This window comes from Molossus molossus, unplaced genomic scaffold (assembly GCF_014108415.1).
Source record: "Molossus molossus isolate mMolMol1 unplaced genomic scaffold, mMolMol1.p scaffold_m16_p_1, whole genome shotgun sequence".
NCBI lineage: Eukaryota > Metazoa > Chordata > Mammalia > Chiroptera > Molossidae > Molossus > Molossus molossus.
Window position 1 is genome coordinate 65,637,962 of NW_023425344.1, and position 16,101 is coordinate 65,654,062.

The window sequence follows — 16,101 nt, forward strand, 5'->3', positions numbered from 1 at the left end:
ATGATGAAGGGTCTTTTTGAAGAAAAAGATAAAATGTATGAACAAACAAAATGGCAATGAATACATATCTATCAACAATGGAATCTACAAACAAAACGAACAGGAAGAACAGAAACATTCTCATAGATACAGAAAATATTTTGTTGGTTGCCAGTTGGGAGGGGGGTTGGGGGAATAGGTGAAAAAGGTGAAGGGATTAAGAAGCACAAATTCATTGCTAGACTGACAAACCTCAAAGGGAAAGGGGTTGGGGGGGTGGGAAGAAATAAACCAAAGAACTTATATGCATAACCAATGGACACAGACAATAGTGTGGGAAAAGGTGGGGGGAGGGTGGGAGTGGGGAGGAGGGGGTCAATGGGGGAAAAATGTGGAACATCTGTAATACATTTTACATCCAACAATAAAGATTTGGGGAAAAAAAATTAAATTAAAAATAAAAAATAATTTTCCTCTCTCCTTCTTTTCAGTGCCTCCTTAGGATCTCATAGATACAAATTTTAATTTTTTTTTTTTTGGTACGTGCCCCTAGCGGGAACCGAACCCAGGACCCTCTGGTCCGCAGGCCAATACTCCAACCGCTCAGCCAAGCCGGCCAGGGCTCATAGATGCAAATTTTTAATTCTTCAAAATAATGTCTCTGACAAGGAGTTTGCTCTTCCCTTGGTGCAAATTTACAAGAATCAAAATGCACAGGACAAATGACTCCATTCCAGATGCATTTTTTCCATCTACTTACCGTGCTGTTGCTTGCGATACAATGGAACGCGTGGGTGACAGGGACCTAGACGTCAGAGCTGCTCCCTAACCCACCAGAGCTGGCCCATCCACAGCGGCATTCAGATGCCTGCACGGAACTTCCCACGGTGGGAGGATGCGCCCTTCGTCCCCTTCAGAGCAGGAAGCACAGAGGACAGAGTGATACGAAGCGAGTGTCACTTAGGTGGAAGAGGTCTTCTCAGACCACCTTGCTTTTCCCTTAGGGCAAACTGAATTTCCTCAGCTGCATTTTCCTGACATTTCAGGTTATTCAGGCGCTTCAGTTCATATTCCCTTTCAAGTTTGACGTCTAAAAAATAAAATACACGAAGCAATCCAAACTGACATGTTTCACCAGGTATAATTTAGTCAAAAGTGAATATTTATCACACAGCAAAATTCACATTCTTGAATACTAAACAAGAAGAAGAGGCTACACATATAGGGAGTACGGATGCAAATGAACATATTTAAACATTTATCTGATAATAAGTAAAAGACATAACATTTGCAATTTATTAAAAAGTAGTTCTTATGGAACATACCTTCTGCAGAAGGGAGCAGACCATCATTATTCATTTTATTACACTTTTTGAGGTATACAGGACCACCAAATGTAATTTCTTCTAAGAAAGGAAACTTGATCCTGGCTAGTTTTGTATACCAGCTCTCTGTAAGCAGTGCTAGATCCCAAGGTTGCTGTCTGGAGCAAAAATTCATTAATTCACTCAACAAATATTTATTAAGCATCTGCTATGGGATACACAGAAGACATCTAATTAATTCTCAGTTCTGTTTTTCACTACACATCTTGGTTTACAGGGGGAGGGGGTTGGATTCAGGATTTTCCAGAGTTGCAAATCTAGCCAGGAGAAGGAGCCTTATTATGCACTAAGGTAAAGATATATTGAAAAGTTACCATAAACTCTAATGACAGGAATTTTTATTCACAAGACAGTCTCCCTGGAGTCAATCCAATCTTCCCATGTCTTTTAGAAGGATGTAGTCTTTTATGGCTGATCAGAAATATGGTCACAGGAACAAAGGAAATAGTCACGCGCTGAGCAGGGTGCCTTGAGTGTGTGATCTTATTCTAATCCTTACAGCTACTATATAGGCAGACAAGGAAATTGAGACTCACCAGTTAATTAATTAAGAATCAGAGCTGGTACTTAGCCTAGGTCCACTTATTTAGAAGCACTAGTACTAAGAGAACCCTTAGAAAACTTGAGGAGATGAAATCCTGAACTACAGTACTTAGAATAATCACTGTGAACTTTCAATGAATTGCTTTATGCATTCTAATTAGGAAATGTAAAATATCAGCTACCAGCCATGAGATGCTTCCCATCTACAGTCAGCGTGCGATCCTGTGTGTGAGGAAGGGGGAAGACTGGGGAAGAGTGAGGGTGTTGCACACCTGCCACCCTTTGGTTTCCCCTCCAGCTTCCTTGCTACTTTACCATCCAACTTTAAGGAGTGACTTGACGTCTACAATTATTATAGATGCATTTGAACAAGCGCACTAAGATATTTACAAATTGCTCACTGAAGCATTTGTCCCTCCCCCACCCCACCCCCAAAAAAAGCCCTATCAGAGAGCGTGGTTAACAAACATGAAATGTGGTATACACGTAATGAAAGAATAAAGTTTGTCCTTATATGTTGATTTGGAAAAATGAGCAATAAATCAGCTAATATGTATCTAGCACTTACTACATGCTAGGCATTGTTTAAATCAGTTTACACATATGAACTCATTTAATTATCACAGTAATCCTATTAAGTGGGCAGGTGCTATTATTACCATCGTTTTACAGATGAAGAAACAAGAACAGAGGTCACAAGGCTATTGCTCATGAGTTGGAATTTGAACAAGGAAAGTCAGACTTTAGAATCTGTGCTCTTAATCACTAGGCTTTACAAGGTATAGTGGGGTAGGGAGCAAAGTTCAATATAATCCCATGTGTAAAAATATGTGTGTATATGTGTATGTGCTTCTTGTATAAGAGATAAATCCCATGTGTAAAAACATGTGTGTATATGTGTATGTGCATCTTGTATAAGAGATAAACTCTAGAAAATTATAAAACCTTTTACCCCTGAGTGGGACTGGGATGTGGAGTGGGAATGGGGATATGAGAAATAGCATTTTTATTTTCCTTTCAAATGCTTCTTTGCTGTAAGTTTTTATATTGTTGTTTTTTTAAATAATCGTCTAAAAACACTTAACCAGCCCTGCTGGTGTGGCTCAGTGGTTGAGTGTCGACCCATGCACCAAGAGGTTGCCGGTTCAATTCCTGGTCAGGACACATGCCCAGGTTGTGGGCCCAAACCCCAGTGGGGGGCATGCAGGAGGCGGCCAATCAATGCTCTCTCTCATCGATGTTTCTCTCTCTCTCCATCTCCCTTTCTCTCACTTAAAATCAATAAAGTAAAAAATAAAAATATTTTAAAAAATAAAAAATAAAAACACTTAACCAAAAAAGGCCAAGGTGCGGAGTTGCCTTAGCAAATGAACTCCACCAAGTGCTACTACCATTCTGTTCCCCTTAATTTAGCTGCTCTTATAAATAGTGTGATATAAAATACTTTCTTGTGAGAATGATAGAGATTATTTTGCAGAGATTATTTGGCTTTGCCTCCCGAAGTATACAGGATGAAAAAGTGACCCTTCGGACCAGCTAATTTGGTGCTCTTGTTAAGATACACCTGGTGTCATGGCGTTTTCAGACAGCTTTGCACTGTCTACAGAGGGACTCTAAGGTGGTGGGCAATAGCAGAAAGTGTTGCTTTAGAGAAAGGAGACTTCTAACCCTTCTGTCCCTTTACTATGACTGTCTTTGAGCAAACCATTTTTCTGAACCTCGGTTTTCTCATTTGATAGTGTTCTTGTTATAAAGATCAAGTGAGATCATTTATAAATTCCTGTAAAAGCAGTTGCCTTTTAAAAAAAATGAAAGTATCCAGACACCGAAAATGCCTCGTACAGTCTAGTATCTATCTCATAAGGGAACATTAGGGTGTCCAGTATTTTTATTTTAGCAAGGACACTCCCCAGCCCAAGTCAATGCTTACTCTAGTAAAAGTACTTACACGTTATAACTGCCCCGCAGAATGTTTTTCACTGTGTTCTTTCTTGGCAAGCCATAAGCCATGGTGAATTATTACAGCCTAATTTCCCAACACAGGTGCTTTTTGTAATAATGACTCCGATACTCTGTCCACTTTGCCTGAAATGATTGCAACACACCTAATGAATAGTTTTCTTTCTTTCTTAAGATTTTTTATTGATTTTTAGAAAGAGAGGACTGGAAAGGTAAAGAGAGAGAAACACTGATGTGAGAGTGAAGCATCCCTCGGCCGCCTCCTGCACGCCCCCTGCCCGGGACTGAGCCCGCAACCTGGGCATGCGCCCTGAGGCCGAATGGACCCGGCAACTTTTCTGTGCACCTGCTGATGCCCAACCCACTTAGCCACACCGGCCACAGCTGAATGGCTTTCACGTGAATATTTTTTAATGTTCAAATAATTTTTTTAAGCATTTCTAGAATGCCAGAACATCCCTAATAAAATGTTCAGTGAAGTTGAACTTCTAAGGTAGAACTGCGTTCTCCTTGATTTTCCAGGAACTCATTTTATCACTTCTTGTCGTGCAAGGATAAAATGCGAGGTCGACAGCATCGCTTGTTCGTTGTGGTATTTTGTCACTGCCTGAGCCCGCATCGCCAGCAGTGCGGCAGGAAGTGGCAATGTTAAGTGATAAGTGACTGTGCGGGCACTTCCCGTCCCCGGCCCCAGCCCTCTAAAAAAATGCGAACTTTCCCAGATTTTCCCTCTTTGAAATATCTGAACTTATAAAGTGTCCAATCTTAAGCACCACTCCCACTTCCTCTCCCGCGCACGCGTCTTAGAGACAAGTCCCCCGCGCGCACCCCCTGCTGCCGTTCCTCGAGCGAACCAGCTCCGCGGAGCAGGTGGAGACCTCGGCCCCCCGGGCCGGAGCGAAGCGTGCGCCCGCCCTCTGCACCTCCTTCCCACGCCCGCTCGACCGGGGCCTCGGGGCGAGTCCCCAAGGGGGCGCCAGTGCCTGCTTACCAGCTCTCCGAGGTCTCAGAGGGTCTCCATCCCCAGCGGACCGAGGGCAGAGCTCGCCCTCACCTAGGCGTCTCTTTCCTGCTCGGGTGGAGACCCTCAATAAAGGGCTTTGCGGTGGGGGGCCCGCCCGCCAGGGGGCCAGGGCGACGACGGGCCCGGGAAGCGCGCCCCGCGGGGTCCCCTTGGGGCGGGGACCTCTGGGGTGCACAGCCGATGACCTGCACACGCTGAAGTAATAAAGCCCTCTATCGAGAGAGGGCTGTAAACTAGGCCTTTCCCTGAAAATGACACTTGTGTCATGGGGTTATGTTGAAGCAACTTGGGGACTTGGTTTAGGGACCATTTGGGGGCCCCACTTAAGGAAGCGTTTCCGATTCTGACGTGTTCGGTATGAGCGATTCTCACTGTGACGCTTGGGGAGCGCAAGCATTGCTGGTAGGGTTCACACGCCTGTGGGGCAAGACGGTTCCAAAGGCTGAAACTCAAAACCCATGCGTGACATGGTACATGTTCGCGTGAAGAGCAAGATAGGACCAGAAAAGGTGCCGGTTTCTGCAGTCATCACACCGTAGTGGTTCGGGACGGATGGATATGTTTTAACACATCTGATGGCGGTCAGCCTTTCCATTTGGAGTCAGAAATGGTTGGGAATTCTAGTTCTGCCGCTTGCTGACTTTAAGGGCTTGCCTATGTAAATTCTCTAAGCCTCAATTTCTTCTATCCAATAGGTAAAATACTCTATATCTGGTATAGGGTTGTTGTGAGGATTAAAGATTGTGTCAATAAACTCTGTACCTAATTATCTAATTTTAAACCTAGTCACAACTTTATGAGTTAGGCTAGGAATACTTATGACTCCAGTTTTATAGAGGAAGAAGGAACTGAGAGGTTGAAGGACTGCTCAGGGTCACATAGTGAGTTTCAGGGCCAACTTTTAACGCTAAAATACCGCTCTGGGTGGTTTGGCTCCGCGGTCAGAGCGCCAGCGCGCGGACCAAGGAGTCTCGGGTTGGATTCAAGTACCTCGGTTGCGGTTCGTTCCTGGCCCTGGTCAGGGTCGTGTAGGAGGCAACCAATCAGTGTGTGCGTTTGTGTGTGTCTCCCCCCCCCCCCCCCACACACACACACATTCTTACTGAATATAGAAAGAAAAATCCTCAGGTGAGGATTTAAAAAAAAAAGCTAAACACTGTGCCCTTTGGGTCCTGCCAGCTACCTCTGATACTAGCTCCTGCCTAATTAGAATAAACTCATAGGATTGACCCACCTTTAAAGGTGCTTTTGTCCCTCCCAGAAACTAGATGAGGACCCCCTTGCTCCTTAACGTGTCTATTCTAGTACCAAGGGAAAAGGAGCAGTGAGGTGTGAAGGTGGGTGTTAATATTTAACACAAGGAATGCGCTCGCCATTCATGGATTGTGAAATCAACGCGGTAGATTTCGACCTTAGCCAGTAGAGCTTCACTCTGTTTAAATAAATTAGCATAGAAGGGGGGCGTGAAAGTACATCAGGTAAAGAAGTATTGTTTTGTGGAACTTTCATTTGTTATACGTATGCACTCAGAAATATCTGTGTGTGTGTGTGTGTGTGTGTACAGTTTCAGTGTAACATATAGTTCTTAGAGCGGGTCTAAAAAGTTTGAAAACTGCTGTGTAAGATCACTTCATTTGAGATGGAAAAACAGAGACCAAGTGGCTGAGGTCACAAACAGGTGGGGCAGAAAGAGGCCTCCTTAGAACTGAAGTGGAACCGGGATTGTCAGCCTGCTCTCTCTTTACAGATGAAGAAATCAAGACCCAGAGAGAGGATGGGAGGGGTCCAGCGCCACACGGAGAGATCAGACAGCCTGTGATTTCTCCATGTGGGAACTCCAATTATAGGTACATGATTCCTGACCATTGTGTTTAGTCATTTCCTATGTGACTCACTTTGAGCAAATATGGTGAAGTAACAGAGTACAACTTCTGAGACAAGGTCAGAAAGGGGGTGGGGGCTCCTTTCTTCAGCCTCTCTTGGCTCCCTTACCCTGAAGGAGGTCGGCTGCCATTTGAGAAGACAAGACACCTTTTAGAGAAATTCATTGGCAAAGGAATCCAGGTCTCTAGCCAACAACTGGTGAAGACCTGAGGCCCCTTGACACTAACCGCATGCGTTGGATCTTGGAAGTAGCAGGGATCAGTCAAGCCTGCAGCTGACTGCAGCTCCAGTTTCTGCCCTGAGACTTCATGGGAGGCACTGAGCCAGCCCCCTAGCTAAGCTGCTCCAGGATTCCTGGCCCCCAGAAAATAGAAGATAGTAACTGTCTATTGTTTCAAACCACTAACCTTTGGGGTATTTTTAACAGGACAATAGGTACCTAATATACCATTGTGTCTTACTGTAGAAGAAATATTTTGCACAGAGCAAAACAGCCATATATTTAAATAATTTTGAGAATAATAGTTTGGTTAAAATGAACAACAAAACATTATGATTTACATTTTCTGGGCAAGAGCTCATTTAACTAAATTTCATCCAGAACCAGTTAAGATCCTTAAAAACTGTCAACAGAGAAAATATATGATAACCACCACTCCCCCACAGGTATTTAAAAACAAAAATAACACTGAATCCTACAGAAGGTAGAAGAATATCCAATAAAAACCTGGTTTTTCCCCCTCATAGTTACTATTTCAGTATTTTTTTTTTTGAAATGTCAAATTATTACTAAACCTACCTATACCTCTCTCTCTCCTTTCCCTCCCTCCCTCCTTCTCCCTTTCCTCCTTTTCTCTATTTCTATCCATGATCTCTTTCCCCCTGCTTTTCTGGTGACTTACACATATCTTCCTATTGGGTAAGCCTTGGCTGATCTCATCCATTCCAGTTAGCAATTTTCATTTAAACTGGCTAAGAGCATTGCTGCCATCTGGTGTTAAAACTAAGGTACAAGGAGAACTGCAAAAGGGACATGATAAAAATCATAAAACAATCCTGCTGTGATAATATTTACTATGCTTTGGACCCTGTTCAAGGTACTTCATAGACATTGTCCCGTTTAAGTATCACAACAATAGATGCTATTATTGGTTTAGTGATGTGATTTCAGAGATATTGAAGAAGAAAACACTGAGGCGTCTCAATCATGAACAACTTTATCAGGGTCGTTGAGTTTGACCCAAGACTATCTGATTCTGATATTTTGCTCTCTCTACAACACTATACATTCTCTCAGGATTGTAATTAGGGCAAGGTTTTAGAGTCTATGTTTGTAAATATGTTTGCCACTGCCCATTTCAAATATTTTGTGAATTTCTCATCATATATATACATACTCAAATTTCAAAGAATGATATTTTGTTTCTTTTAACTTAGTTGGCAAATCACAGATACTGCCTGCACTTTTTTCATGGCTTCATCCAAAAATTCTCTAGTAATGATACCCACTCTAAGATAATGGTAAAGCAATTTACCTACAAAAACTTTAAAATGACCAAAAAACTTAGCACCGAAAGCCCTCAAAAGTTTCAACCCTTCTGTGCTAGCACCTTCCTAATTCTCTCACATCTCTAGCCACTCTTTTGCTACCAAACTGAACTGGGGATCAGCCACTTGGTGGGTGTCAGCCAAACGAGCACACCAAGTTGACTTTGCGAGTGGGAACTTATCACAGGCCAGCGGTGAGGGAGCTCACTAGGGATGTTCCAAAGCAGTGTCTCTCCTAACAGAAAGGACCGAAGGCTTTACAGGGCGAGTTGCTTACCTCATAGCATGTTGGGGTATGTTTCGAGGTAAACATGCACAGTAAATGAACGGGGCTATACATGCATAATGTACAGAAAAGCTGCAGGTAAGCTGTGCCTGGGGTGGAGATTTCAGTATAATAATGAGGGGATAATGAGAAAAGTTCCTGCTGGGGTCCCCAGAGGTGTCTTCAGGCAGCTTTAATGGGTTTTAAGCAGTTTCAGGTGGTTTCCTAATCTTTACCTTCTGGCCCTGAAGAAAATTATTTCAGGCAAGCTTTGCTAGCATTCTGGCAAGCAAGCGAGCACGGTATATATTTGCATAATACATAGGCGTCCTCCGAGTGTCCAACCCTCTGTACGGCCTCGGTTGGCTACACCTTCGCTTGTTCTCCTCTTTTCTGCCTCTTTAAATGTGTGTATGCCCTTCCTCCTCTCTCCGTGCTACTCCAGCTCTCCCAGGGCTCTGCTCTCACTTTGGTATTATTTCTCCCGGACTCATCGCCTGCATTCCCATCGGTTTGTGGGACTTTGCTACCTGACCATCCTGTTCAGATGGAAGTGTCAACGTATATGTAATATAATTCATCACCTACTTCCTAAACCACCTCTTCTGTTTCTATTTCTGGGGACGGCCCCATGTGTCTCCCTGCGCCCAGCTTGGAGCACTGAGGCATTTTTGGAGCATATTTTTGGGCACCTCCTCATTGCCAGCCATCATTTTCAGCCACTTACATGACATCTGATCCTCACAGCTTAGGAGGGAAGAAGATAATGGTTTTTCTCGTACAGTTAAGGAAAAAAGTTTATCAGGCTACATACAAAATGACTTGCTTACAATTACACAACGAGTCATGTGCCACTTAATGAATGTCAGAGATGCGTTTTGAGAAATGCATCCTTAGGCAATTTCATCATTGTGCAAACATCATAGAGTGCACTTACACACACACACTGAGGCCATGTGGTATATAGCCTATTGCTCTGTAGGGGAGGAAAAATAATGTTTCCCCTACCCTCTATGTTCTTACCCAAGACATCCCTGTAATAAAGACAGAGTAACAGGAGAAAAACAAACACATGTTTAATAACATGTATATATACTGTATTCATTGGGAATGGCAGGTGTTAGACTGGTGGGGTCGGACAGGACTTTGGTTCAGCAACCTTGGTATTTGCATTTGGCTAAGAAAGAATTCAGAGCCAAGACTCAAACTATAAGAGGAAGTTTATTTAGAAAGTCCCAGAGGTAGAAGAAGTGAGCGGCAAAAGAAATGGGCTTAGGAAACAAGTTACTGAGGCAAGGAGGGGCCCTTGGAGCTTAGGGGACAGAGGGGAAAGGTGATGTACCTGGGGGAAAGATGGGAGGGGAAGAAGATGGGAGGAGAAAGGCACAGGCATGCTCCGGGGAGGGAGAGAGCACTGGATCCTCCCTCCTAACGGCTTTTAAGGTGGAGATTTTAGGGGAGGTCCCAGGGGAGAATCTCAATAGACCATCCACCAGCTCTCCAGGAGTGTCCTCACAGGGTTGTGGTCTCCAATGATTGGTTGGTGCCAGGGCAGGGGGTCATAAGTCATTACAGCTGGTCCTGAGGTCAGCTTGCCTACTGTTGTTGCTTTTCTGGACCTGGAGCTGAAATACCACTGAGGCCTAGATGTTATCTCTAGGAAGGAAAGGTCAGAAAGTCCAAACCTCATGCCCACAATATGCTAGAGGAGGAAAGTTTACCCTGGGGGCAAGGTCCTGTGTTCCAGCTTTGTCCATTGCTAAGTACCCAGAGCTGTCCACCCCGGCGTCCGCCCTGGCCCATCGTCCTTGCTCTGCCCATGTCTGTCTAACTGCCTACCACATATTCATGGGAAGAACCCAGGGAAACTGAATGGTAACTCGCCAAAATGGATGAAGCTACCACCTTAAATACCATCTTCAGCCGAAAACAGATGTTGGGGGTGGGGGAGTCAGTTATGGGAGGGTACCAGGAACAGCTCAGTGGACCGGGGTAAGGTTATTATGCTGATTTAAGTAGTGCCCCTCTGCATTAACACCTTTTTAGAAATGAGGGCATTCCCCTTCCTCCAGGCACTTGGAGAGAGGCACCTTTACAAACGGAGATTTCCCTTGCAAATGTAAACAGCTTTTACAGAGAATAACTTCTCCTTGGTTTTCAGAGCTTCTCCCATGTCTGCTGTTTCTTAAAATTAATCAACCTAAATAATTATTGTGCCAAATAGACAAATAGGTGGCAAATTCCGTTCCACTACAGTTCACGGGCTGCAAACTTGTATGGCACGTTACTGTTCTGAATATTGTAGGCCATTCTAACACAGTGGTATCTGTGTAATGCATTGCAGCGTGACAGTATGACAGCTGTGGTGTCATTAAGCAATAGTAATTCTCAGTTTCATTCTAATATTTTGGGACCATATATGCCATCCCTTGTTGACCAGAAGTCTTTTTACAGTGCATCACTGTAGTAAGTTGCAGAGCCAGATTTAACCCAGGCCCGTTTTACTCCTGATCTCAAGGACAAAAAAGTGGGGTCTATGGAAAGTAATCCCTGAGTGATCTGATTATAAATTCCTAACTGGGCAGGTCATGGTGGGTAGCCATGCCCCAGGTCTAGAACTTTTTTTTTTTAATCCTCACCTGAGGATGTGTATTTATTGATTGAGGAGAGAGAGAGAGAGAGAGAGAGAGAGAGAGAGAGAGAGAGAGAAACATTCATCAGTTGCCTCCCAGATGCACCCCAACCGGGATCAAACCTGAAACAGGTATGTGCCCTGACCCAGGAATCAAACCCAAAACATTTTTTGTTTTGGTTTTTTTACTAATTTATTTTTGTTACACATGTTTTCCCTTTTTCCCCGCACCATTTTTGGTATATGAGATGATGTTCCAACCAACTGAGCCACCTGGCCAGGACCAGGCCTATAACTCCTCAGTGAAAGGTTTAAGCCAGCCCTGTTCATTTTCCTTGTGCCTCTATGTTAACACTCCTTTGAAAGTACATGATCTTGGTAACTATCCTGTCATCCAATCTCTACCTTGCTTTCTCCAATCTTCCTTAGGTCTTCTCCTTAATTTTTTTTTTCTTAATCCTCTCTAAAGGATATTTTTCTATTTATCTTTAGATAGAGCAGGAGGGACAGAGAGAGAGAAATATCGATGTGAGAGAGTCACATAAATTGGTTGCCACCTGTGACCCCAACCAGGGCCAGGGATGAACTGCAACTAAGGTATATGTCCTTGGCCAAAATCAAACCAGGGCCTCTTTGGTCCGCAGGCTGACGCTCTAACTGCTGAGCCAACCCGCCAGGGCTCTACCTTAACTTCAAATGCATGTAAAAAGCTGCAAAACTTATTAAATGACAACATTTAATGCTTATGTAAAAAAAAAAAAAAAAAAAAAACTTACTCTCTGGAGCATTTGAGATCTTGCTCCCTAGCATATGTCATCAGTTTGGCTCAGATAAACTCTTCGTGAATTTCTCTATAGGTTTGGACATTTCTCATTTTGACCCTACCTTCTTTGAGTTCTCTGGATCCCCTGGTTAGACTATATATCTCTCTATCCATGAGTTTTCCATTGCATTTTCACAATAATCTTCACTATCTACCCTTTTTTTTTTTTTTTTTTTTTTTTTTTTGGTACGTGCCCCTAGTGGGAACCGAACCCGGGACGCTCTGGTCTGCAGGCCGACACTCCAACCACTGGGCCAAACCAGCCAGGGCACTATCTACCCATTTTATTTGAGGTCAACAGAATAGATTTCTGTACGTTAAGCACAATTTTGCTTGACCAGAACAGAAAATAATAGCCACAGCTAGTGATCAGGCTCCTCTGGTCTCCTTAGAAAGAAAAGTTGCAATGGCCCAGGTGTCCAGTTGATTAAGCTCCTGTTCTTCAGAGGGCAAAGCAGATCAGAATCCATTACCTTGATTCAAGACCACGGCATGTGATTTGCAGCCGAGGATTCTCCCCCAGCGCAAAATCTGGAGCGGTGGGGATCCTTGGCTGGCTCTCATCTGCCATGGAGCAGTTTGCACCAGGAGAGCTGCACCTGTTCCTCCACTGTGCAAGCATAAGGCATTGGTTATACAAATAGGAAGAAGGTCTTTCTTCACATATTTTAATATATGAGACTATTGGGGTATTGCTATGTTACCCTGTAAAGTACAATGAAACAAAGGATTTATCTGCTTCTAGTTTGACATTTCAATATCATGCTAATTTATTTATTATTATTATTATTTTTTTAATCCTCACCCAAGGATATTTTTCCATTTTTGTACAGATAGAGTGGGAGGGAGAGAGAGGAAGGGAGAGAGAGAGAGAGAAACATTGATGTGAAGGGACACATCGAGTGGCTGCCACCCGCACGACCAACCAGGCCGGGACAAACTGCAACCGAAGTACGTGCCCTTAGCGGGAACCGAACCCGGGTCTCTCCGGACCGCAGGCCGACGCTCTAACCGCTGAGCCAAACTGGCCAAGGCTCATGCTAATTTATAATAAATTACTTTATTATTTTTTTTAATCCTCACCCAAGGATATTTTTTTCAAATATCTTCAGATAGAATGGGAGGCTGGGAGAGAAAGAGAAACATGGGCGTGAGAGGGACACATCTAAAATGTGTCCCCCTTTTCCCCATCCTCCCATATGCAGGAAAAGCTCTTAAATCATAACTAATTTAAGTCAGTTATGATAACTATATATTCTCAGCTTGAAGAAATATAGAAAAAGAAATTATCACTTCTGTCAGTTGTGAAGCTGTCTGGAAAGAATTAAGATTTCTTTTTAAGGCAAAATCTAAAGTTAGAATGCACAAACCTCCATAGGCAATAAATATCAATCTACTTTAGTTCGGAACTTAAACACAATTAGTTCAAAGTGCAGAACTTCCTGTATTTGCTCAAATACTCACTTCCTAATGATAAACCTGTCTGAATTTTACCCCTTTTTTGTCTGCTTGATCTTCTAAGACAAATTCCTTTTTAAAACTCTTTTGAGCCCTGGCCAGTGGCTTAGCGGTTAGAACGTTGGCCTGCAGACCAGAGAGTCCCGGATTCGATTCCCGCTAAAGGCACGTACCTCGGTTGTGGATCGTCCAGACCCCAATTGGGGTTGTGCAGGTGGCAACCAATCGATGTGTGTCTCTCTCACGTCGATGTTTCTCTCTCCCTCACTTCCTCCCGCTCTATCTGAAGGTAAATGCAAAAATGTCCTTGGGTGAGGATTAAAAATAAAAGCAAAACTTTTTTGATATGCATATGCATTATAAAATAATTACCAAAATCAAGATAATAAAAACAATTTGCCACCCCAGAATATGTCTTTCGCGGGTGGGTGGATATTGATTGTCTTATGCTGGCTGTTTTTAAGAAATCAGATTCAGGAAAAACCTTCGACCTTCCTCCTAACTGCCTAAAAGAACTTAGATAGAGGACCTTCTGCAAAGAACAGAGCTATCATGATAGACAACGATAGTGTAATATGAACTAGTGTGTGATAGACAGACAGGAACCTAACAATGCCCATGGATCAACGTCCCCTCTGTGTCCCACTGTTAAAGACGGCCCCGCAAACATCTATTGACCAAACATTTGACCTTCATCTCCACGTGAATTGCCTTCTTGCTCTTTGAAGTCCCACATTTCCACACCCGCTTTCTCCTTAGCCCGAGATGGCGTATAAGCCTTATCTTCCTCTGGCCTCAGCTCCCACATTCTTATGGGTCCCCCGTATGCATATGAGTAATAAATTGGGTTATTTTCCCCTGTTAATCTGTCCCATGTCATTTTGTTTATTAGGCAAGCCAGAAGAACTAAGAGGGAGAAAAGAAGGGAAATTCCCCCTCCCTTCCCACAACATCCATCACCCCTCAAAATTTAACATAGTTAACTCGGTGTGTGTGGTGAGAATGCTTAAGATCTATTCGCTTCAACTTTCAAGGATACAATACTCTATTATTAACTATAGTCACCAATTTTTTAAATTGAATTTATTGGGGTGACATTGGTTATATAGCCACCAATTCTTAATTTTTTCTCAGCTTCCATTGCTACTCTCAAGGTACCAACAACAAATCAAAGTATACCCCTTGCTGCTCATTTGTAGGTATTGCCATCTAATATGCTTTTTATTTTTAAGGTTGATCCCATATATACTGTATAATTGAGAAAGGAAGTAACAGATAAAACAATGCTGGAACAAACTCTTTTCTATTCCAAAGTTAGGCAAAGTTTCTAAAATGTACCTAAGTAGCTTTATAGAGTTTCCCTGAGTATCTAAAATAGGTATTTCATTCTAAATTTCAGGAAATTAGAAATGTTCAGACCCATACTTTATATTCCAGGGAATGCTTTACATTTCGCAAGTCTTTCAAAAAAGACTTGAAACCCCACACTAGAATGTCACAATGAGTTTCTAGTAACTTTCATAAGTGCCAACATTGGCCTTACACCTCTAGCCAAAATGTGTGTGTGGGAGGCAGAATTCCAGGATGATTCCAGCTGTGAGCTGAATTGTCTTCCCCCAAATCTCAGAATGACTGTATTTGGAGATAGGTAATTAAGGTAAAATGAGGTCATATGGGTGGGCCCTGTTCCAATGCAACTAGTGTCCTTAAGAGAAGAGGAAATTAGGACACAGGCAGGCACCGAGGGAAGACCATGCGAGGATACAGGGAAGAGATGATGGCCATCTATCTACAGGCAAAGGAGAGAGGCCTCAGAATAAAACCAACTCTGCTGACAGAGTTGCCTCCAGACTTCTAGTCTCCAGAATGGCAAGGGTGTCCACTTCTGTTGTTTATTAAGGCCACATAGTCGGTGGTACTTTGCTATGGCAGATCTGGTCAACCAATACAGCTCCCGAAGTTACCAACTACCTGGCTACCACCTGAGGCTGGCCTCTAGGAGCCAAGAGCAACCACTGCCGATAACCAGCAAGGTAACAGGACCTCAGTCCTCTAACCACGAGGAACTGAATCCTACCAACAGCCTCCATGAGCTCTGAAGAGGACTCTGAAGACAGTCGACTCTAATGGAAACTGTCTACCATATGCGAATGCAGCCCAGCTGAAACTTCATTTCGATTTTCTTTTTTCATTTTTTCTCTTCCTTCCTTCCTTCCTTCCTTCCTTCCTTCCTTCCTTCCTTCCTTCCTTCCTTCCTTCCTTCCTTCCTTCCTACTGAATTTACCTAAGCCACCATCTTGACCGGAGGTCTCTGGGTAACTTTGTTTGAAGTCTTCTAATTTCACACAAAAATAAATATGCATATATATCTCTTGAACTAGCAGATATTTTAAAGTCTTTCTGTATTTATTGTGAATGTAAGACCTCAGGCAGGTCTTATTAACTGCACATGAAAACGTATGCGTTTTGGATCTGTCCAGAGACCGGATTAAAATTCCAGCCCCACCACTTCCCAGCTATGTGATCAGGAGCAAGTGACTGGCTTCCTCTGAGTCCTCTTTTCACCCGCAAAGAGGAGCAGATCAGCAGTAGGACCCGCTC

The 16,101-nt window shown here is 43.2% G+C and overlaps 1 protein-coding gene across 1 annotated transcript; it reads right to left on the bottom strand.

The window, feature by feature from the left end:
* Positions 1–935: 935 nt before the first annotated feature.
* On the bottom strand, positions 936–3,917 carry CUNH4orf36 (chromosome unknown C4orf36 homolog). The gene is made up of 3 exons (XM_036253005.1): positions 3,856–3,917; positions 1,305–1,462; positions 936–1,069 (listed from the first exon to the last, which is right to left on the bottom strand). The coding sequence occupies exons 1-3, from the start codon at positions 3,915–3,917 to the stop codon at positions 936–938; spliced, it is 354 nt and encodes a 117-aa protein (XP_036108898.1).
* Between the last annotated feature and the right edge of the window lie 12,184 nt (positions 3,918–16,101).